Genomic DNA, 22,970 nt, shown 5'->3' with positions numbered 1-22,970 from the left:
ATTCCCATTTTAAAGATGGAGAAATGGAGGCACGGGGAGATAAGTACCTTGTCCAAGGTTATGGACATGTGGTAGACACGAAGTTTGGACTCAGCCTGTTCCAGAGTGCGTGTTCTCAGCCACCACACATACAGCCTCTTGACAGCCCTCTTTGGTTGGCACTGTTATCATCTACACTTCACGGACAAGGAGACCGAGGCTTCAAGGATTAAGTGATAACCACCACACCCCACTGCTCCTCTGGGTCTCTACTGCTGGCCCCAGCTCAGTGCCTCAAATGAATGGGCGCCTGCTAACAATTTGTTGTTATTGATGGTCACAGTGGTTTATTGAAACCTGAATCGGTCACTAAAGCTTTTTCTACTAGAGTGACAATTCATTTTACTGAAATGACTGCTCTCCTGGATGATGAGAATGTTGAGTAGCACCGTCAGATGCGGAAGAACCAGTTAATGGCACAAGAGAAGGATCGCCCAGTCTTGGCTGGATTGTCTGCTTATATGCACGGCAGCGTGCAAGGTCGGGCAGAGGTAGAGGAGAAGAACAGAAGACGCTTTTTTGATAAACAGTGTAGAGTCTGTTGAAGAGAGAAGAGAAACTATATGAAAGTCAAAATCATTAGAAGCGAATTGCTGGGGAAATTTTCTCTTTACCCAGTGGGTGTCAGATGAAGCGGAGATGACTGGGCTTTACCCGGAAGATTGGGGGAAGTAGGCAAATGCAGGCGAGGGTGTCTCATTCACTGCTACATGCTATGCACTGCTCTGGAGGTGGACCCAGTGGGGAGCACGACAGACACGGTCCCATCCACGTGGGCTCACGCTCAGGAAGACGGAGACACTGAACAAGTAAAGAAATGATCAAGAAGGAGATCAAGACAGGATAAGTGTTATGAGTGAATAAAACAGGTCCCATGTGAGATTGATGGGGACAGAGTGTTCCAGACAGAGACAAGTAGTGCAAAGGTCCTGAGGCCACTGTGAGGTTAGGAGGCCAGTGTGGCTGGAGCACTAGGAAGGAAGTTAGAAATGAGGTAGGTAGGGGCCAGGAGGCAGGGAGGGCCAGGGTAAGAATTCACGTCATTCTAAGTTCAGTGGGAAGCTTTAGTGGGTTTTAAGTGTTTATTTAATTTTGAGAGAGAGGGGGAGAGAGAATCCCAAGCAGTGTCCGTGCTATCAGCGCAGAGCCGACAATGGGCTCAATCCCACGAACTGCGAGATCATGACTTGAGCCAAAATCAAAAGCTGGACACTCAATCAACCGAGCCACCTCGGCGTCCCACACTGATGGGTTTTAAAGCAGGGAAGAAGCATTTTTTTTTTTTAACGTTTTATTTATTTTTGGGACAGAGAGAGACAGAGCATGAACGGGGGAGGGGCAGAGAGAGAGGGAGACACAGAATCGGAAGCAGGCTCCAGGCTCTGAGCCATCAGCCCAGAGCCCGATGCAGGGCTCGAACTCACGGACTGCGAGATCGTGACCTGAGCCGAAGTCGGACGTTTAACTGACTGAGCTACCCAGGCGCCCCAAATAAGGAAGAAGCATTTTTTTGATTGGGGTTTAGACCAGTGTTTCTTTCTAAAACCATAGTCGAAGACCGGTTGTTTGTTCGTTTGCTTTTTCCCAGTGTGTTGTGGACCGGACTTTTGTAAAATACATAAAAATTAATTACCGGAAAAACAGTCATGTGCTTGGATGTCACAGCGGCGTTGAATTGCTGTACAAGTTTCCGGTCACTCTTAGTTTTTGCTGTCTCCTCCTAAACCAGAGACAAACAGCCCCGGACTGGTATCAGTTCACAGACTGCTTTTTAGAAGCACTTTTCTGGATGCTGTTTAAAGAATGAACGGGCCACCGGAGGATGTACCTTCCCATTGCAGACAGCAGCCTCTGTTCTGGCCAGTGTAACCCCAGGGGACCCAAGTGACACGGATGGCTCCGCAGAGTTGCTGGGAGGACTGAAGAAACGCTCGGGGCGTGGCCTCCAGGGAGGAGCTCCCAAAAAACGACTCTGCAGGATTGGGCTGCCCCGGGTGCTGCTGCCTCTGCCACAGACAGGATGCCCCAAACGAAGGAGCTCCGGGCTCTGGGCTCTAGAACCAGGCCACCTTTGCCCGGGCAGGAGGCGCCCTCCGCCAAGATCCGCACTCAGAGCGGATGCTCTCCCTCCTCTTGTCTGTCCCTGGAACTCGGGCCTGAGTCCTCTTTCTCGAGCGGTCTGGTCCAACGGACGCGGAAGCCAGTCACATCTGGAAGTCCCAGCCACGAGCGTGCCTGGCCCGCGAGGTGGCGGTTGGGATGGGTCTGCCTTGTGGTGGGGAGACGGGCAAAGAGATGGCAAAGGTATTGTGCCCGCTGCTCCCTTGGGAAGAACTGTCACGGAGCTGTCCACGCAGGGAGGGCGTGGCTGGCGCCCTGGGGCAGCAGCCACACCGCCGGCGATCCTGCCGTCCTGGCTGGTTTATTCGGGCGCACTGTGCTTATGGCGCCGGACATCTGCCACCTGCAGCAGGGGAGGGCTGTCTTGGAGTTTATAAGGAAAGACCGGATACGACTATAACCTGCTTATGGAGGCATCTATTATTTTGTTATTTTTTTAAGTTTTTATTTATTTAGCTCATCTCTGCACCCACGTGGGGCTCGAACTCACAGCCCCAAGATCAAGAGTGGCATGCTTTTCTGCCCGAGCCAGCCAGGCGCCCCTAGGGGCATCTAGTATTTTAATGCGTCGTATCTGATTCTGTTCTTGTTCTTGTTCTTCTCCTTCTTCTTTTTTAAACTGTTTGAAGTTAAATGACCGTGCTTTTGTGAGTGGCTACCGCCCTCCAGTGCCCGCCTGGAGCCATGGGTGGCTGCTCCTTCACCTCGCCTTGCCCCCTCTGTCGCAGCTCCCTCCTGTCTCCTTGATCTCCCACGTGACGCCTGACATGCGTCCGCTCCCCTGGTGCTTGTCTGACTGTCCGCCGGGGCATTTGCTCTCTGGCGGTGGGGCCCTTGCCGGCTCCGTCACGGGTGTCCTCTCAGTGCCCGGCCCTGCTCCCGGTGTGGCTCGGTGTGTCGTCCACCCGGGTGACGTTCATAGGCACTGAGTGTCGTAGGCTGTTGTTATTGCCAGGAGCACGTGCTGCGCAGCTCGTGTGCGGCTCGCTCACACACAGAAGAGACGGTTTATTGTAAAACCTCAGTTTTCCTGCAGGAAGCTCAGTCAGGCCTCTTGGGAGGTGGGGCCAGGAAAGGTCCGGCTGCCAAGGCCACCAGTGACCGTCTCGGGGCCACGTGGTCCTCTGCTCCTCCTCCTCTGCGTGTCCCTCTCCTCATGGCAGACTTGGCCACTCAGACCCTGAGACCCTCCACTGGTGGCAGACGGGCCAGGCCCAGAAAGCCGAGTCGTTGGCCACCTCCCGGAGTGCCGGCTGTTCCAGGTCTGGTGAGCTGGCCTTGTCCCCTTAGGGTTATGCCTTTTATTTTTTAATTTTTTTTCTTAACATTTATTTATTTTTGAGAGAGAGAGAGACAGACAGAACATGAGCAGGGGAAGGGAAAAGAGAGAGGGAGGCACAGAATCCGAAGCAAGCTCCATCCGAGCTGTCAGCACAGAGCCCGACGCGGGGCTCAAGCTCACGAGCTGTGAGATCATGACCTGGGCCGAAGTTGGACGCTCAACCGACTGAGCCACCCACGTGCCCCAGGGTTATACCTTGTAGAGGCTGTGGGTGGGGCAGGGACCTTGAAATAAATCCGTGACGTTGGGGAATGAACCAAGTGGGAAAGCGCAAGACAGGTTCGATTTGACTGCAAACATAGCATCACAGTTCCACGAACAGCTTGGGCGGTGTGCCTTATTACGATTCTTATTAAGAACTACTTTGCCTGACATTACAGTGTCAGATCAATTCAGTTGTATTTTTATACTTCATCGATCTGACCCACTGATTGTAAGACGCAGAATTTGTAGAGGAAACGTTGCCTACCAACTGTGACACGTAGCTTTCTTATCTACTCAGAGCAGTTTTAGTCCTGTGCTTACTAAAAGAGCTCTTGGGATCTATTTAGACTTTTCCGCGTATATAAAAAGGAAAGTTGAAGTGAAGTAGATCTGTTTTGGCATTCCTAACACTTCCTTGAAACATTCTGACACCGTGATCGACGCCTTTGTTTTCCTTAAGCTCTCGGTCTCTATGCCATTCAGACAGGGTGTGAGTGATACCGCATTTTTGTCTCCTGAATTTTCTTCCAAGCCCATGTCACCATCCTGTTAGTTGTGATGCTGTTGCTTCTGGGAAGCGTGGCTCCAGTTGTGGCTGTGCGGACACAGCACAGGTGTCCCCTGTCCTGTGTATTTAACGATGGTGGGTCCAGGTCAGGCCCGTGAGCCTCGGTCCTTGTCTGTGAAATGGGAATAAACCTAGTGTCTCTTGGGATTGTTGTGAGGAGCAGATAAGATAATGTGCCGCGTTTAGGGCAGGGGCCACTGCACAGTCTTCAGGAAACACGGATCGCCGTCATCTGCGTCGTCAACGATCACGTTAGCACCGTGTAGCGTGCGTGCATCTGACCCTCCCACCCCAGGTGCTTGCCTCCCTTGTAGAGGCGAGGAGGTGGGATTCCACAGAAGTTCCAGCACTTGCTTAAGATGAGCCGGGCAGAACTAGGGGGCTCATCCTTGCGTTTTGCCAGGGATGGTTCGGGCTCCGCCGAGTCCGACATCCCACCTGCTACCTGCTGCATTTGCCCGTGCCCTGCTGGACCCCGCTATGTGCCTCCAAGCCTGGCCGGGATAGCCAGGCACAGGCCGGCGGATGGGGTCTCTTATGGGACGGGGTGTGTGCGGCATATTCTGTTACGATGCGGACTACCCTGGTGGCCGTGTTCCTTCCGTTCGTACCGGCAGCGAATGCCAGAGTTTATTATTGTGCCCACAGAAACATTTTCTACAGTATTGATATAGTATATGACACTCTTTAGAGTCTTTTTTTAGAGTTTGTTTTGAGAGAGAGAGAATCTGAAATGGGCTCTGTGCTATTAGTGGGGCTCGAACTCACAAACTGTGAGATCATGGCCTGAGCCAAAATCAGCTGCTTAACCGACTGAGCCATCCCGGCGCCCCATTTAGAATCTTCTTAATGAGGCTATTTGGATTAAAAAAAAAACAGCTGGCAAAAATGAACTCGGGACGGCGCGGTGTGTTTGTTGGTGGTCAGTAAGGCTCCCACGGGAACTTCCGAGTGGTTTATTAATTGTACCGTCTCCGTTTGTTTCAAGATGTTTGAGAACAAGAATCTGTTAGGAACCCAATACAGTCTCGGGCCTGGACGGTTTAGGATCTTGTTTTTGAAAAACCGTTGTAGAGAATGGAGAGTCAGCCTGCTCCTGGTCAAGGGGGTGGACTCCGACGGTTCCGAGCACCATCCCACTCCCACGGTTCACGCTGCGCCTCCCTCCCTCAGGAGGCCCCTTAGGTAGGCGGGGACTCTCATAGCGGGGTGGGGGGGCAGGGCTATGAACGGTGGTGGCCGGGGGACAACGAGGAAAGGGAGGGTGAGCCCCTAAAGAGGGCTCTTCTGCTGGGGGCTGAGGGCAGCCGAGAAATGCAGATTCCTGGCCCATGTCTCTGGTTTTGAGATTCATTAGGTCTGGGTTTGGAGCTGTGAGTCGCCATTTTAAAGCATCCCTAGGTGATTATGAGGATGCGGTGGGTTAGACTTTCCCCCAAAAGATTCCACTTTGCTGAGGGCGAGTTCGGATAACTGTCCTGACAAGTTTATGCTGGAAGATCTGGGCGTGTGGGCGAGGCTGGAAGGGAGCTCCCGGGAATAGAACCGCGTGAGCGCAGGTGTATAGCAGGAGAGCTTTGGAGGCAGGGACACAAGCACCTGCAGGTGGATTTGGCTGGCTGGGGCGTTCGGTAAGCGAGAGGGGTGTGGTGGAGTGCGGTTCCCGAAGTGAGGACCCAGGCCTGGCAGCTGCACCTGGGAGCATGTTCAGAAGGCAGTTTTGGGGGGCCCCACCACCCACCTGCTGAACCTAGGGGTGGGGTGGGGGGCATTCTGTGTCTTCACAGGCCCCCGGGGTATTCAGATCCTCCTGAAGCCTGGGGGCCCCTGGTTGGGAGGGTAGGGGGTCCTGAGTGCCGAGCTAATTCAGCGGGCTGTGAGAGCCCCCCCCCCCCCCCCGCCCCCAGGATGAGAACTAAATTTCAGGAAGCTTCATCCAGTAGCACATGTGATGAAGAACGGAAATGTGGCTTTCTTTTCATCTTCATACAGGTAAGAATTTAATATAAAGTTACAGAATTACTCAAGCTAGGGGAAGACGACCAAGTCTTAGTTTAATTCTTTTAAACTCTAGAAAGTGGGTGATAAATTATGTGAAACAGAATAAAAAGGTTACAATATTATATGAAAGAATTAATTGTACTTAGACATTTTGTAATTTAAATTACTTTCTATTAGCATAAACATTTTTGTCTAGTTATGAGAGAAAAAGAATAAATTTATTTGACATTAGAAATGGCAAACTTAAGACCAAAAATGTCAAATGGGATGTGTGCTCACGGAGGGAAAGTGGTTTTCTGGATTGTTAGGCCGGAACAGTCGTGTTTCAGATTTAAAACTTAACGAGGGGCGCCTGGATGGCTTGGTCTTAAGAGTCTGACTCATTTTGGCTCAGGTCATGATCTCAGGGTTCTTGAGTTCGAGCCCTGCATCAGGCTCTGTGCCTGCTTGGGATATATTCTCTCTCTCTCTCTCTCTCTCTCTCTCTCTCTCTCTCTCTCTCTTCCCCAAAATAAATAAATATTAAAAAAAAAACTTAAAACATACACTTTTGAAATTGAAATCAAGTAAAATGTGGCATCCTCTGGACCAAGGATAACTGATGCTGGCGTGCGTGTGGTATTAAGAGTTGTAGAACATAAAACCTGCCGGCAGGCCTGGTGAGCAGGTGCGTGGACGGCCTGAGCGGACTGGGGCCACACCGCAGGCCTGGTGAGCAGGTGCGTGGACGGCCTGAGCGGACTGGGGCCACACCGCAGGCCTGGTGAGCAGGTGCGTGGATGGCCGAGCGGGCTGGGGCGGCGGAGCTGTGCCAGGAGACGCCAGATGATGGCTGCTGTTTGTCAGAGAAGAGTGCGCTATGAAATTCAAAGCAGTCGTGGGTCTTGGATTAAAAACGCGCTTCTGTTGAACTGAGGTCTCTCCCCCTATAAAATGGAAATCTCCGTTCAGACCGGAAGCCGAGGAAAACACTGGAGTTTCAAGCGACCCCTGACACCTCACAGTCGGCATGGGGGAGAGCGTGTCCTGGAAGGCCCACCCGGGAGGCTCGGCCCACGGGTATCAGACCAAACTACTGTGCTGCTTATTGTTTGGTTCTGTTCTTGCGGTAACCAGATTGCGCGCATGCGGGGTTTCCCATGAAATCATGCCCGCGAGTAGAATTTTGAGCGGTGCGTTTCATACGTACGCTCCGTACTTCTGGAAATTACTTCAGGTTATTTGTTGGATTTTCATACATCATTGAATAAAATGGTGGGATTCTATTTTTGTCTTCAAGAAGTGAGGTATGTACCGTTGGTAACCGTCTTTGGCTACTTCCTTGGCCGCGCAGGGAGAAGACACCCATTACCGGAGAAGAGAATTACGTGCTATATGTACCAGTTATGTAAATCCCTTGATCACATGCACAGGTACGCTCTTGGGGACTTGGCAGCTCTCAGATTAAGGAAATGTATCAACATTCATTTAAAAGCACCATGTAAAAGAATTTGAATGAGGTGCAACTAATTCTATCCTTCCTTTTATATTGCATGCAGAAATGGAATATTTCACAGAGATGTAAAACCAGAAAATATATTAATAAAGGTAAGAACTTCTATATGAAAAACTGATCTCAGAATAAAGGTAGAATGTGAACCTTTTTACTAGCTAGGCTTTCAGCCCCAGATACCTGGGCACCATGTTATGTTTTGTTTTGTTTTGTTTTGCTCCCAGTTTGGAAAAAATGGTTTGTTTAATAAGTGCCATCAATGTAACCATACATCTGGAAGGAAGAAATCTTAGGCACTCTTACTATATGCAAAAATAAACCTCCAGGGGCCCCCGCTGGCTCAGTCGGTAGAACATGGGACTCTTGATCTCAGAGTCGTGAATTCGAGCCCCACGTTGGGCGTAGAGATTACTTAAAAAAATAGGACCACCAACCAGGCATGTCATAGTCAAATTCACAAAATACTCAGGCAAGGAAAGAATCATGAAAGCAGCAAGGGAAAAACGTCCTTAACCTACACGGAAAGACAGGTCAGGTTCACAGCAGACCTATCCACAGAAACTTGGCAGGCCAGAAAGGAGTGGCAGGATATATTCAGTGTACTGAATTGGAAAAATATGCAGCCAAGAATTCTTTATCCAGCAAGGCTGTCATTCAAAATAGGAGAGGGGCACCTGGGTGGCTCAGTCGGTTAAGCGTCCGACTTCGGCTCAGGTCATGATCTTGCGGTCTGTCAGTTCGAGCCCCAGGTCGGGCTCTGTGCAGACAGCTCAGAGCCTGGAGCCTGTTTCAGATTCTGTGTCTCCCTCTCTCTCTGCCCTTCCCCTGCTCATGCTCTGTCTCTCTCTGTCTCAGAAATAAATAAACATTAAAAAAAATTAAAAAAAAAAGAGATTAAAAGTTTCCCAGACAAACAAAAATTAAAGGAGTTCATGACCACTAAACCAGCCCTGCAAAAATTTTAAAGGGGGCTCTCTGAGGGGAGAAAAGACACATACATACATACATACATACATACATACATACATACATACATACCAAAAGCAACAAAGACTAGAAAGGACCAGAGAACACCACCAGAAACTCCCAACTATACAAGCAGCATAATGGCAATAAATTCATATCTTTCAGTACTCACTCCAAACGTTAGTGGACTCAATGCCCCAATCAAAAGACATAGGGTAACAATGGATAAGAAAACAAGATCCACCTATATGCTGTTTACAAGAGACCCACTTTAGACCTAAAGACACCTTCAGATTGAAAATAAGGGGATGGAGAACATCTATCATGCTAATGGTTGACAAAAGAAAGCCAGAGTAGCCATACTTATATCAGACAATCTAGACTTTAAAATAAAGACTATATCAAGAGATGCAGAAGGGCATTATATCATAATCAAGGGGTCTATCCACCAAGAAGACCTAGCAGTTGTAAACATTTATGCGCCAAATGTGTGAGCACCCAAATATATAAATCAATCAATCACAAACATAAAGAAACTCATCGATAGTAATACCATAATAGTGGGAGACTTCAACACCCCACTCACAGCAAGTGATTTTCTAATCAGAGAATCAACAAGGAAACAATGGCTTTGAATGACATACTGGACCAGATGGACTTAACAGATATATTCAGAACATTTCATCCTAAAGCAGCGGACTATACATTCTTCTCCAGTGCACATGGAATGTTCTCCAGAATAGACCACATACTGGGACACAGATCAGCCCTCAACAAGTACAAAAAGATCGAGATCATACTGTGCATATTTTCAGACCACGACGCTATGAAACTCAAAATCAACCACAAGAAAAAATTTGGAAAGGTAACAAATACTTGGAGACTAAAGAACATCCTACTAAAGAATGAATGGGCTAACCAAGAAGTTAAAGAGGAAGTTAAAAAGTATATGGAAGTCAATGAAAATGATAATACCACAGCCCAAAACCTCTGGGATGCAGCAAAGGTGGTCATAAGAGGAAAGTATATAGCAATCCAGGCCTTCCTAAAGAAGCAAGAAAGATCTCAGATACACAACCTAACCTTACACCTTAAGGAGATGGGGAAAAACAAACAAACAAACAAACAGCAAATAAAAGCCAAAACCAGCAGAAGACAGGAAATAATAAAGATTGGAGCAGAAATCAATGCTATCGAAACAAACAAACAACAACAACAACAACAACAACAACAACAAAACAAACCAGTAGAACAGATCAATGAAACCAGAAGCTGGTTCTTTGAAAGAATTAACAAAATTGATAAATCCCTAGCCAGTTTGATCAAAAAGAAAAAGGATAGGACCCAAATAAATAAAATCAAGAATGAAAGAGGAGAGATCACAACCAGCACAGCAGAAACAAAAACAATAATAAAAGAATATTATGAGCAATCATATGCTAATAAAATGGGCAATCTGGAAGAAATGGACAAATTCCTAGAAACATACACTGCCAAAACTGAAACAGGAAGAAATAGAAAATTTGAACAGACCCATAACCAGTAAGGAAATTGAATTAGTAATCAAAAATCTCCCAAAAAACAAGAGTCCAGGGCCAGATGGCTTTCCAGGGGAATTCTACCAAACATTTAAGGAAGAGTTACCACCTATTCTCTTGAAGCCATTCCAAAAAATAGAAATGGAAGGAAAACTTCCAAACTCTTTCTATGAAGCCAGCATTACCTTGATTCCAAAACCAGACAAAGATCCCACTAAAAAGGAGAACTATAGACCAATTTCCATGATGTACATGGATGCAGAAATCCTCAACAAGGTATTAGCCAACCGGATCCAATAATACATTAAAAAAATTATTCGCCACGACCAAGTGGGATTTATACCTTGGATGCAGGGCTGGTTCAGTATCCACAAAACAATCAATGTAATTCATCACGTCAATAAAAGAAAGGACAAGAACCACATGATCCTCTCAATAGATACAGAGAAAGCATTTGACAAAATACAGTATCCTTTCTTGATGAAAACCCTCAAGAAAGTAAGGATAGAAAGATCATACCTCGACATCGTAAAAGCCATATATGAGAGACACAATGCTAATATCATCCTCAATGGGGAGAAACTGAGAACTTCCCCCCTAAGGTCAGGAGTAAGACCGGGATGTCCACTCTCGCTGCTGTTATTCAACATAGTATTGGAAATCTTAGCCTCAGCAGTCAGGCAACACAAAGAAATAAAAGGCATCCAGATAGGCCAGGAAGAGGTCAAACTTTCACTCTTTGCAGATGACATGATACTCTATATGGAAAACCCAAAGGATTCCACCAAAAAACTGCTAGAATTGATTGATGAATTCAGCAAAGTGGCAGGATATAAAATCAATGCACAGAAATTGGTTGCATTCCTGTACACCAACAATGAAGCAACAGAAAGAGAAATCAAGGAATCAATCCCATTTACAATTGCACCAAAACCATAAAATACCTAGGAATAAACCTAACCAAAGCGGTGAAAAATCTATACACTGAAAACTATAGAAAGCTTATAAAAGAAATTGAAGAAGACACAACAAAATCGAAAAATATTCCATGCTCCTGGATACAAAGAACAAATATTGTTGAAATGTCAATAGTACCCAAAGCAGTCTGTGCAGTCTACATATTCAGTGCAATACCTATCAAAATAACACCAGCATTCTTCACAGAACTAGAACAAACAATCCTAAAATGTGTATGGAACCAGAAAAGACCCCGAATAGCCAAAGCAATCTTGAAAAAGGAAACCAAAGCAGGAGGCATCATGATCCCGGACTTCAAGCTGTATTATAAAGCTGTAATCATCAAGGCAGTATGGTACTGGCACAAAAACAGACACTCAGATCAATGGAACAGAGTAGAGAACCCAGAAATGGACCCACAAATGTACGGCCAACTAATCTTTGACAAAGCAGGAAAGAATATCCAGTGGAATAAAGACAGTCTCCTTAGCAAATGGTGTTGGGAAAACTGGACAGCGACATGCAGAAGAATGAACCTGGACCGCTTTCTTACACCAGACGCAAAAATAAACTCAAAATGGATGAATGACCTACATGTAAGACAGGAAGCCATCAAAATCCTCGAGGAGAAAGCAGGCAAAAACCTCTTTGACCTCTGCCGCAGCAACTTCTTACTCAACACGTCTCCAGGGGAAAGGGAGACAAAAGCAAAAATGAACTATTGGGACCTCATCAAAATAAAAAGCTTCTGCACTGCGAAGGAAACAATCAGCAAAACTAAAAGGCAACTGACGGAATGGGCAAAGATATTTGCAAATGACACATCAGATAAAGGGTTAGTATCCAAAATCTATAAAAAACTTATCAAACTCAACACCCAAAAAATAATCCAGTGAAGAAATGGGCAGAAGACATGAATAGACACTTCTCCAAAGAAGACATCCAGATGGCCAGCCGGCACGTGAAACACTGCTCAACATCACTCATCATCAGGGAAATACCAATCCAAATCACAAGGAGATACCACCTCACACCTGTCAGGATGGCTAACATGAACAGCTCAGGCAACAACATGTTGGCGAGGATGCAGAGAAAGAGGATCTCTTTTGCACCACTGGTGGGAATGCCAGCTGGTGTAGCCGCTCTGGAAAACAGTGTGGAGGTTCCTCAAAAAATTAAAAATAGAACTACCCTATGACCCAGCAACTGCACTACTAGGTATTTATCCACGGGATACAGGTGTGCTGTTTCGAAGGGACACACGCACCCCCATATTTATAGCAGCCCTATCGACAATAGGCAAAGTACGGAAAGAGCCCAAATGTCCAATGTCCATCAGTAGATAAAGAAGATGTGATATATATATATATATATGATGGAGTATTACTCGGCAATCAAAAAGAATGAAATCTGGCCATTTGCAACTACGTGGATGGAACTGGAGGGTATTATGCTAAGCGAAATTAGCCAGTCGGAGAAAGACAAGTATCATACGGCCTCACTCATATGAGGACTTTAAGACACAGAACAGATGAACGTAAGGGAAGGGAAGCAAAAATAATATAAAAACAGGGAGGGGTACAAAGCATAAGAGACTCCTAAATATGGAGAACAGAGGGGTTGTGGAAGGGGGGATGGGCTGAATGGGTAAGGGGCAGTAAGGAATCTACTCCTGAAATCCTTGTTGCACTATATGCTAACTAATTTGGATGTAAATTAAAAAGAAAAAAATAAACTGCATTGAGATGATCACTCCAAACACCGTGCATGTAAAAGAAGAGGCAGGATTCACGCTCAGGTCTGTCTCAGTCCATAGCCACTTCGACCACATGTATTTAAAGTGTACGGCCTGGTAAGTCTGGGCAGACGTGTGCACCCGTGAAGCCATCATCACAGTCAAGCTAGCAAACAGATCTCTTGCCCCTAAAAGTTTCCTCATGCCCCTTGGTCATCCCTCTTGTCCTTTGTCCCCAGGCAAAGACTTTTTGTCATAATAAATTAGTTTGCACTTTCTAGAATGTTCTCTAAGTGGAATTGTATAGTATGTGCTCTTTTCTGACCTGGATTTTCCCCTCAGCATCGCCATTTTGGAGTCCGTCCATGCTGTGGTACCAGTGCCACGGTTCCAGGCACTTTTGAAACGGTCCCGTGGTTCATGGCTGTTCTTTTCTGGTTTTGCCATTGTTTTCTCTCTTTGCATTTCAGTTTGGAAAGTTTCTGTTGGCATATCTTCTGGCTCCCTGCTTCTTTCCTTGGCTGTCTAGTCTATTGAGCTTATAAGTCACTTTTTATTTGTTAACGGTGTTTTTTATTTCTAGTACTTCCTTTTGATTCTTTCTTAGAGTTTCCATCTCTCTGCTTGCATTTCTTTTTTTTTTTTTAATTTTTTTTTTTAACGTTTATTTATTTTTGGGACAGAGAGAGACAGAGCATGAACTGGGGAGGGACAGAGAGAGAGGGAGACACAGAATCGGAAGCAGGCTCCAGGCTCTGAGCCATCAGCCCAGAGCCCGATGCGGGGCTCGAACTCACGGACCGCGAGATCGTGACCTGAGCCGAAGTCGGACGCCCGACCGACGGAGCCACCCAGGCGCCCCTCTCTGCTTGCATTTCCCATCTGAGCTTGCATGTTGTCTGCTTTTTCCACTAGAGCCCTTAACAGATTACTCATAGTGATTTTAAATTCCCTGACTGGTAATTCTAAAATCCTTAAATCTGTGCTCTCTCTGAAACTGGTTCTGACGCTTGCTTTCTCTCTTCAGACTGTTTTCTCTTGCCTCTTGACATGCCTTATGATTTTTGTTGGAAGTCCAACACGATCCACTGGGGAATGGGATCAGTTGAAAGGCCGCCGGAATGAGGTTTCGTGGTAACCTGGGTAGGAAACGTGCCCGCATTTAATGTTTGCCGGAGGTTTGTAGGTACCAGAGGCTCCAAGTGCATTACCAGCCTCTAGTTTATCAGCTGAATGTGTGAGGGGTAAACAGAATGGAAGAGGTATCCCGAAAAGGGTCTACCAGTCTGTCTGACCTGCTCCCAAGAGCTCTTCGCTCCAGAGAACTGGCCCCAACCCTCCTCCCCTCCCCCTCCCCCAACAGGGAAAACAAAGCTGCCAGCAGGGCTAACTTCGCAGCTAGAGTCACGATCGGGTGACACAATATGGTGTTTAATTCATCTGTAGACTCACGCGGTGACTTAACGTTTCCCCAAACCTGTAGACGTCCGGAAATAGTCGTCAGACACAGGTAGGATGTCTGTAAACGTGTCCCACTGAGCAGAGACCCCACTCTCTTATCTGTCAGAGGCACTCTCAGGTGCTTATAAAGTAATTTCTTTTCACAAGCTAGTTGCAATGCTGGTAATTTTCCTGTTAGTGCATAAACACTTGAAATGGTCTGTGGTACAGCAGCGGCTTGAGACGTCACTTGTCCCCGCCTTTCTCCCCTTGCAGCAGGACGTCCTGAAATTAGGGGACTTTGGGTCCTGCCGGAGCGTCTACTCCAAGCAGCCGTATACCGAGTACATCTCCACGCGCTGGTACCGCGCCCCGGAGTGCCTCCTCACCGACGGCTTCTACACCTCCAAGATGGATCTGTGGAGTGCAGGCTGTGTGCTCTACGAGATCGCCAGGTAGGCCCGAGGCCCGCCTCGCGTCTGAGGACTCCCGCCCGGTGCCCCCCCCCCCCCCCCCCCCCCTAGTGAACCTTCCCGAACAGGTTGCCTGGCGAGGCCCGGCCAGCCCAATGGCGTCATGCCGGTGCCTTCCTTTACCAAACAGTTTGCAGTCCTCCTGCTCACGTGACTGGTGTTGACTTGACGGAAAACGTCGCAGGCTTTCCTTTCACTTTGCGGCAAATACTCTCCTCGTCTGCTTCTCACAAAGTACAAACTACCGTCAGTCAGCTCTTCCCTGAGGTCGGTGGGCCTCCTGACTCGGCCTCATCGCGGAATGACTGACGTTCAGAAGCAGAGTGGAGGGCGCTTCCTGCCAGCTGGCGGGGCCTGCCGTGTGGGCAGCAGCCCTGCTCCCGGGGCCTTCCCTGAGAGAGACAGTCCACCGAGTAGGATGCTCTGGCCGCAAGCGTGAGGGTGGGCCACTTTGCGGCACGGCTGGATTCCAGAAAGCCCCGTCCTCACCATCCTCCCCGGCCTCCCCGGCCTCCTCTCCCCCAGCCTCGGGGCTTCGCCGCTGGATGGAGCAGCGGCCCGGGAGAAGGGAAGGGGCTGGTCTCCCCCAGAGGTGAGGAGGGTGTGGGGTTGAAGAGGCCCAGGGAGGGGCAGGGTGGTGCCCACGTGCTCCGAGCGGATCGCGAAGGACGAGCAGGTGCGTTTAAGGTCGGGTGACGTGCATCATAGGCGGGGACCCGAGTCATCGGTTGCCGCCTGCCCAGCTAACCACTTCGTGAATACAGACACACACGTCCTTCAGGATGTACCTGTTGATAATCGGCTTGGTGATTTTGGAAAGCCGAGTGGCGATCTCACTGATGCTAAAAGTACTGACGGTCCTTTCCGCTGTGCTGAGATCCCTTGAATTAATCCGAAAGGATGTTGAGGGACTTCAGTGTCGAGAACGTGACGGCTGCTCATCCGCCGAGCAAGGGGCAGCCCGTGGGGAGACCGTCGTTCTGCCTCCCGCCCCATCTCAGAGCCACCTGCCCGCGCAGAAGTGGCCCCGGTGCCCAAGCCGCACTAGTAAACCCTCCGCCGTGGCCTGTCCTGCGAACTGAACTCACTTATAGAAGCCTAAATTCTTTCATCCGCGATTCCCAAATCCATAAAATCGCTGAAAACCAAAACGTTTCTTGGACTTCATCTGTCAACAAAACCGGACCTGACCCACCATGAATTTTTGTCGAAAAAGCCCCTGGGACGCGAGACTTGAGGTTAGGTGTCCCGGTGTGAACATTCCTGTTTCGCTGCAGGGATCCCAGGGGTACGGAGAGGAACGTGGCCGCGTCTTAAGAGTGTCACCCGCTCACTGTAAAGGAGAAACAGGCCGGAGCAGTCCCATGCACGGGGTGTCATGCGGCTTTCGTGTCCTCGGGTTTCTGTGGGAGCTGGCCGCCCCACAAAGGGGGTCGCTGGGATGAGGTGGCCCCGGCCCGTCCTGACCGCAGCTCCGCCCTGCCTCCCCCTCCCCCAGCCTTCAGCCCCTCTTCCCCGGAGCCAACGAGCTGGACCAGATCTCAAAAATCCACGACGTCATCGGCACACCTGCGGAGAAGACTCTCACCAAGTTCAAACAGTAAGTGCGTGTGCACCCCGGGGCCCCTAGTGGACCTGCCCCCTGCGGGGGCTGCTGGGGGGAGCCAGTGGGGTGGGGGGGCGGACCGGACCCCACCTCTGCTGCCCTCGCGGCTCCTCCGTCCGCCTGGGTCCCCGCGGCCGCTGAAGGGGCCCCAGGTCGGGCTGGTGTGAGCACCGAGCCGCTCGGAGCTGTCTCCCCCCACCCCGGGGGTCCCGCCAGGGTGCCCCTCCCTAGGTGCCGCGGGAGATGCTCCTGGCCTTGCTGAGGGCCTGGCCATCGGGTCCCGTCCTCTGAATATTGACCCAGGACCCAGGGACCTCTGGGTGGAGAGGGATGCCACGTGCAGGCGGTGCGCAGTGAGCGCTCTGTGACCGTCACCCAGAGCTGCCAGCCACACTGACGCCCACACCGGCACTGGTTGCTGAATCCGGGGAGCCGGGGGCCTCCGAGGGGGAGCCCGTGGGCTGAGGGGGTGGGCAGCTCCTGGGCCCGTGGAAGGCGAGGAGGTGACAACTAGTTTGAATTCTTCCTTTTTCTGCTTATAAACTTTACGTCATTTTTCTCAGGTGGGCACGTGCTCTGAGTCTTTTGGGGGGAAAGTCGTTTTCTCACACTGATAGCATAACAGATTTCACAACCCCTGCCCTGTTTTTAAAAAGGTAGACTTTACTTTTCTAGAGCGGTTTTAGGTTCGCCGCAGAACTTAGCGGAAGGTACAGAGAGTTCCCTTGCACCCCGCTGGGGCACACGCTGCTTCCCCCTGCGCAAACCTCAGCCAGAGTCCATAAGCCTCCGGTGACACATCATTGTCGCCTCCACAGCTCGTGTGAGGGGCCCCTGGGCTGTTGCACTTTCTCTGGGTTTGGACGATGGTTCGGTCCCGCCCCCTTCTCCGGGCGGGTCCCTGTAGGATCATGACGAGGCTGGCCAGGTGCTCTACATAATGGCATGATCGTTTGTTGTCATTGGGCTTTCAATACAGGTCGAGAGCTATGAGTTTTGATTTTCCTTTTAAAAAGGGATCAGGAATACCTCTACTGACAGCCAATTTGTCCCCGAAATGCCTCTCCCTCCTGCACGCAATGGTGGCCTACGACCCCGACGAGAGAATCACTGCCCATCAGGCCCTGCAGCACCCCTACTTCCAGGACCAGAGGTGGGCTTCCGTGGGCCTCCGTGTGGTAGGAGGGGCTGGCTGTGGAGACCTGGGGGGCACGTGGTGGGGCAGCTGGGTCCGGGAACAGCTCTGTCCTGAACTCGGGGGCCCCGGGAACATACACCTCGATCTTTTCTGGAATGGCCTCAGCGACTCCACAGCAGGGTCTGAGGGGGGCGGTTCTGTGGCTGCGCTGTGGCTGGTGCCCAGGCTCCGGGAGGGGCCCGGTGCGCGTCGGTGTCGACCGGGGGATCTCGCCGTAAGGCTTGGGGGTGCTGGCACTGGAGTGCCTGCCCGAGGGCGTCTAACTCTGCTCCTCCCTGTGCTCCAGCCGGTGTGAGCCGCGTGAGTGCAGGTGACGTCTGACCCAGACCTCCCGGGGGGCAGGGCCCACGGCGCACGGGGCCCTCTCCTCTCCCAGCCCAGAGACCGGCAGGCCGACACAGAGGACGGAAAAGGCTCCCGGAACGGTTGACGTGGAAGAGGCGGTGACGAGGCAGAATGGTCGTGCTGCGCACGTTCTCAGGGGCCACTCCCCTCTCTTCCTTCCCCACAGGGCAGTGGAGAAGCAGGCTCTGGCCAGCCACAGGAACTCCGTCCTCTCAGAGTGCCCCGTGGCTCCGGAACTACTCCTTAACGGCTGGCAGATTTCAAAGGAGGGCAGGAAACAGGTACTAAGTGAAGTCGGGGAGCTGGAAATGGCCTCGGTTGCTGGGACCCGATGCCCTCGGGTGGCCTGCGTCCCCGCGGAAGACGCCGCCCTCGGCAGGTGCAGGGAGCCGGGCTCCGGTCGTGCCTGCCCTTTCCGTCCCGCTGGCCGAGGGGAGACGGCGGGTGCGGCACCCCGTGTGCACAGGCCTGGCGAGGTGGGACTGTCCCACGCGTGGGTGCCAGGTTCTCTGCCCGTGCACTCCGCCGCTGTCATCTGCCTGTGCCCCCTGACCAGCACAGGGCACAGGCCACACTGACCCAGGTGACCCAGCTGGCGAGTGACCGGCCCCAGCCACCACGCGGCCTCAGACGTCCACACGGGTGCAGCGGGTCCGGGTGAGCACCGGTCTGGGCCCGGATCGGTCGCTTTAGAAACGGCACCTTCCTCTTGCAGTCTTGTCGTCCTCAGGTGCCCCACGTGGCCCCAGCTCTCAGCTCCCTGGTCCCACGTTCTGGGCTGGCCCCGCGCTTCGTGAGGGCTGTGTCCTCCGTCACTCACCCCAGCATTTACTGAGCGTCGGTACGTGCCAGGAGCTGAGGCCACGGGTGTGGCTGCCGCCAGGAGGCTTTCTGGAATTCTAGGCTGCTGCCTGATGCTCCCCCCGTGGTGCACAGGCCGAGTCGTTCAGACCCGGTCTCCCGGTCTTTCCCCCCAGACCTGCTTTTCTCCCCACGCCTTCCCTTTAAGTGGGGGAGGCATCCCCCTCTCGGCAGCTCCCCACCCCCCACCGGAGCCTCCCTCTTTCACCTCCCAGCTGCTGTCCCTGCTCTGCCCTTCCCTCCTGGCCAGACACCTGTCCGACCGCGTCACTCCTGTTGGCACTCCCGAGGGCTGCGTGTGTCTACAGGGGCCGTGCGGTAATAAGCCTCCCCAGCTTTGTGGGCCGTGAGGCCCTGTCACAACCGCCCTCTTTTCTCTGGTGCCGTGGATGACCCGTAAATGAACGGTGGGGCTGTGTTCCAATAGGACAATCTCCACTGAAACAGGAATTTCCTATAGTTGTCACATGCCGTGAAATTGTTTTCAGCTTTTGAAAAATGTAAAAAAATTCTTAGCACGTGAGCCACACGAAAGCAAGGCCGCGGGCAGATTTGGTCATCGTCAGGGAGTTGGAGTGGGGACCCTGGAGCTGCGTCACCGGCTCAGCCCAGGCTAGCGCAGGGCCAGCCGGCCTTGACGACTCGACGCGGAGGCCCTACCGCCCCCTGCTGGGCACGGTGACCAGCCCTGTCACTTGGGGGGCTGGGAGTCTAGTCACCACGTGGTCAAACCTCTGGGTCAAGTTAGATTAGGTGAAAGTCGTGCAGAAGAGCCCCTGTTGTGTTTCCCGATTTCCATAAGGGGGACACCATTGCACGTTCAACGGGCCTGTGTTTTGTTTCAAGAAATCGTCCCTAAAGCCAGAGGAGGACCCTCCCACGAGACAGGGACCCGCCTGCCTGATGCAACTGCCCAAACTGAAGCTTTCGGGAGTGACCGAACTGGCCTCGTACCCCAGCCCCGCGCTGCACTCCGTGTTCGGACCCGGAGCGAACAGCAAAGCCCCGGTGCCGAGGCCCCTGAAGTTTGTCGGCACAAACCAGAAGGTAGCCCGTCTCGCTAGCGTCCCGCCGCTCGCCGCCCCGGACCCGTCCCGGCCTCCGCTCAACGTCTACCCTTTCCTCTGACAGGCAGACCCGCAGAAGGACGTGAAGCCTAACCTGAAACAGTGTCGTCTGCCCTCGATAGGGAGGAGAGGCGGCCGCTACTGAGCAGCGCGGGCCGGTCGCCTGCCGGGGGCGCGGAACCAAGTGCGGCCGGGCCGCGGTGATCGCCTCTGAGCCTTGGGTGGAGGGCTCCGGGGAGAGCCCCGTCCCCCTCGCGGAGCCTGGCTCCCCGAGAGCGATGCCCCGCTGGCCAGCCGGAGCCCGGGATCTGCACCCCGAGAGCGGCTGTGCTGTGTTCCTGCCGAATACGTTCGTCAGACCACCTCATTCGGGGCTTTGGTTTCATTCTCGTAACGTAAGAACTGGGGGTAGAGAATATTTTGTAATTTTTTATCTGAATCTGAAGAGAAATCCGAATTTATATTATGTATTTAGGCTCGGTGTCGCCGTGGCTGTGTGCGCGGCGCCTCCAGGACATCGCCGACGGCGCCGGGCGCGTGACGGCGTTACCGACTGTGCTGTCGGAGCTTTATTAAAGAATAAGTGTTACGACATTTGAACACTTCCTGACTTTAACACGTGTCCTGACCAGCTGTCTCTCTGCTTTAGGTTTTGTGAGCATATTTGGGGAATTTATTTTGTTGGGAAGACCGGTACGGCTTAATTTTGTTGCGCTTGAAAAGCCCGTAAGGAGTAAACGCAGGCCTGGCCTGGGTGCCGAGGCAGGGAGGCCGCCCAGCAGGAGGCTCGTCGGCGCAGGCTTCACAGCTTCCTCCCGTGAGTAGAGCGCGCTGCTCCCCGTGTGGGAACGATGCCTTCTTTCTTCGTCCCCACAGACTTACGACGTTAAAAAAAAAAAAAAAGAGAGCAAATTTCCCAGGTTAGTTTCAGTCTTCTTGTTCCCTCTTTTGAGACAAGTCTGTGACAGGCTGGTCATCGTCAGGGAGGTGGAGTGGGGACCCTGGAGCTGCGTCACCGGCTCAGCCCAGGCTAGCGCAGGGCCAGCCGGCCTTGACGACTCGACGCGGAGGCCCTGCCGCCCCCTGCTGGGCACGGTGACCAGCCCTGTCACTTGGGGGGCTGGGAGTCTAGTCACCACGCGGTCGAACCTCTTGGTCACGTCCTCTCCGGCGGCCGCCACCTCTGGACCCGAGTCACAGGTGGTGGAGCAGGGCCCGGCCTCACAGGAGAGTCGGCAGGTGGACGCGGCAGCCGCGGGAGGGGCGGGTGTGCGAGGCAGGGGGGGTGCGGGCCGAAGGGGGGGGCAGAGGCGCCCAGGAAGGGCAGAGTCAAGACCAGAAACAAGACTTGGGGGATGTTGAGAGCTGGGTGCACATGGCGAGGGGTTGAAAAGAGCTTCCTGTGACCCCATTTAACACCCTGGCGGGCTGTCCGATGCCCTGCTGTGCGGGCGGGCAGGGCACCGTTCTGCCTCTGCGGGAGGATCTGGGAGTTCCGAGGCCCGAGGGAGCTGAGGCAGGGAGGCCGGGGAGACGGGAGCGGGCGCCGGGATCGCAGAGGGCCCCGCTGTGGGTGAGCCCAGGCGGGGAGGCGCCGGGGAACCGGGCCCCAAGGGCCAGCGGCTCAGCAGGGACGGGCTCCTGTCCTCGAGGACTGGCTCCACGGCAGAGTTAAGGAAAACTCTTACCCCCTTTGGGGGTGTAAAATTTGAGGGGAAAATCTTTAACGTTCTCCCGCATGACTTTCTGAGAAAGCAAACTTGCCCCTCCCCACGGAGGGCCTCTCAGGCCAGGCCCCTGTGGGGTGTGACCTGTCCACCAAATGAAGCTCTTTTGGCTCAACGTTGGTGTCTGGAATAAAAGTGCCGTGAAGCAGCCACACCAGGCCCCAGGGTGGCCACGGCTGGCCCAGCCCTGCGCCAGAGCGACCCCCCCCCCCCCCCCCCCCCCCCCCCGTCCCGCAGATTCGGAGCGCGGGAAGGTGCTGCCGGCCGCGCCGGGGCGTCCCACACCCCCTGGGTGCCCGCACGCAGCGGCCCGCTCTCGGCCCAGCGGTGGGCATGGGAGGCCGCGTCCACCTCCACTCACGAGTGGCGACTGGGCAGGCGCTGAGGGAGGCCGCCTGAGCCTCTGCAGGCAGCGCTATTAAAGGGCTCCCGGGCACAGGAGTTGTCGCCGCGGGGCCCCAGGAGGGAAGTGGGGTGGAAGTCCTGCTCCAGCACCCCGTCCACCTGGCTCACCCGCTCCCAGCCCGGGAGGGGACCCCTGGGGCGCGGGCACACACAGCCGCGGTGCGGCCAGCCGTGCCGGTCCAAGGGTTCCGATTCTGACAGCCCTGAGCGGCACGGTCCTGCTTGCGGAGGAGCAAAAGCAGAGGCGATGCCACCGAAGCGACCTGGGCTCTGCTGCCCCCCGCTGCCGGGGGCACCCCTGGGCGTGCGCCGCTTCCCCCGGCCGGGCCCCGTGGCCGGCCCGCAAGCTCGCTGCAGGGCCGAGGGCTGAGCTAGAGTCTCCCTGGAACGCCTTCCTCCCCTCAGCTTCCCTGAGACCGGTCCCCACACTCGGAGAGTGCGCTCACCGGCTCCAGAAGCATCGGAAAGCTCGAGGCAAGAAGGGAAGCAGATACAAAGCGGATCAGGCCGGCCAGGCCTACGCCCAGCCCGCCTCCTTCCCTGGCGTGTGAGAGCGTGACGGGCCGGAGTCTGGCCCGGGTGCCACGTGCCCAGGGCCCGCTGCAGGCTGCACGTCCGTGGTGGCGGTGCCAGCGTGTGGCAGTCACGAGGCAGTCCGGTTTTGGAAGCCAGCTTGGACCACGGGGCCGGGAGCCGACGTTGGGACACGGCTGGCCGTCGACTCCAGAGCCCGACCGGAGGGTGACCACAGACGGTGGACCGAGCGAGGCCTGCCCACTTGGAGGGCCGTGACCCGTGGGGCCGGTGAAAGCCGGGGAGCATGGCCAGGCCCTCTGACCGTGCCCGAGTTTTAACAGTTGTCCTGGGCCCAGCCAGGCCTCCACC

General features: G+C 53.0%; 1 protein-coding gene across 15 annotated transcripts in view; it reads left to right on the top strand.

The window, feature by feature from the left end:
• MOK (MOK protein kinase) overlaps window positions 1–22,970 on the top strand; it is a 65,746-nt gene that overhangs the window by 35,257 nt on the left and 7,519 nt on the right. For 5 of the 15 annotated variants that reach the window (XM_023256055.2, XM_045060537.1, XM_045060541.1 and 2 more), the window contains 8 exons: window positions 7,609–7,687; window positions 7,814–7,862; window positions 14,680–14,858; window positions 16,375–16,476; window positions 17,462–17,635; window positions 18,192–18,306; window positions 19,733–19,933; window positions 20,018–20,569. In XM_023256055.2, the coding sequence (XP_023111823.2) occupies window positions 7,609–7,687; window positions 7,814–7,862; window positions 14,680–14,858; window positions 16,375–16,476; window positions 17,462–17,635; window positions 18,192–18,306; window positions 19,733–19,933; window positions 20,018–20,098 (980 nt within the window). In that variant the 3' untranslated portion in view covers window positions 20,099–20,569. Of the gene's footprint in view, window positions 1–1,496; window positions 5,460–6,181; window positions 6,267–6,302; window positions 6,943–6,994; window positions 7,688–7,813; window positions 7,863–14,326; window positions 14,474–14,679; window positions 14,859–16,374; window positions 16,477–17,461; window positions 17,636–18,191; window positions 18,307–19,732; window positions 19,934–20,017; window positions 20,570–20,602; window positions 20,771–22,970 lie in introns of those variants that run through there. The other 10 variants (XM_045060544.1, XM_045060538.1, XM_045060543.1 and 7 more) reach the window with 7 other exon arrangements.

Source organism: Felis catus, chromosome B3 (genome assembly GCF_018350175.1).
Source record: "Felis catus isolate Fca126 chromosome B3, F.catus_Fca126_mat1.0, whole genome shotgun sequence".
Taxonomy (NCBI): Eukaryota; Metazoa; Chordata; class Mammalia; order Carnivora; family Felidae; genus Felis; species Felis catus.
The sequence above is the reverse complement of the archived record's forward strand: the minus strand, read 5'-3'. Positions and strand labels throughout refer to the sequence as shown.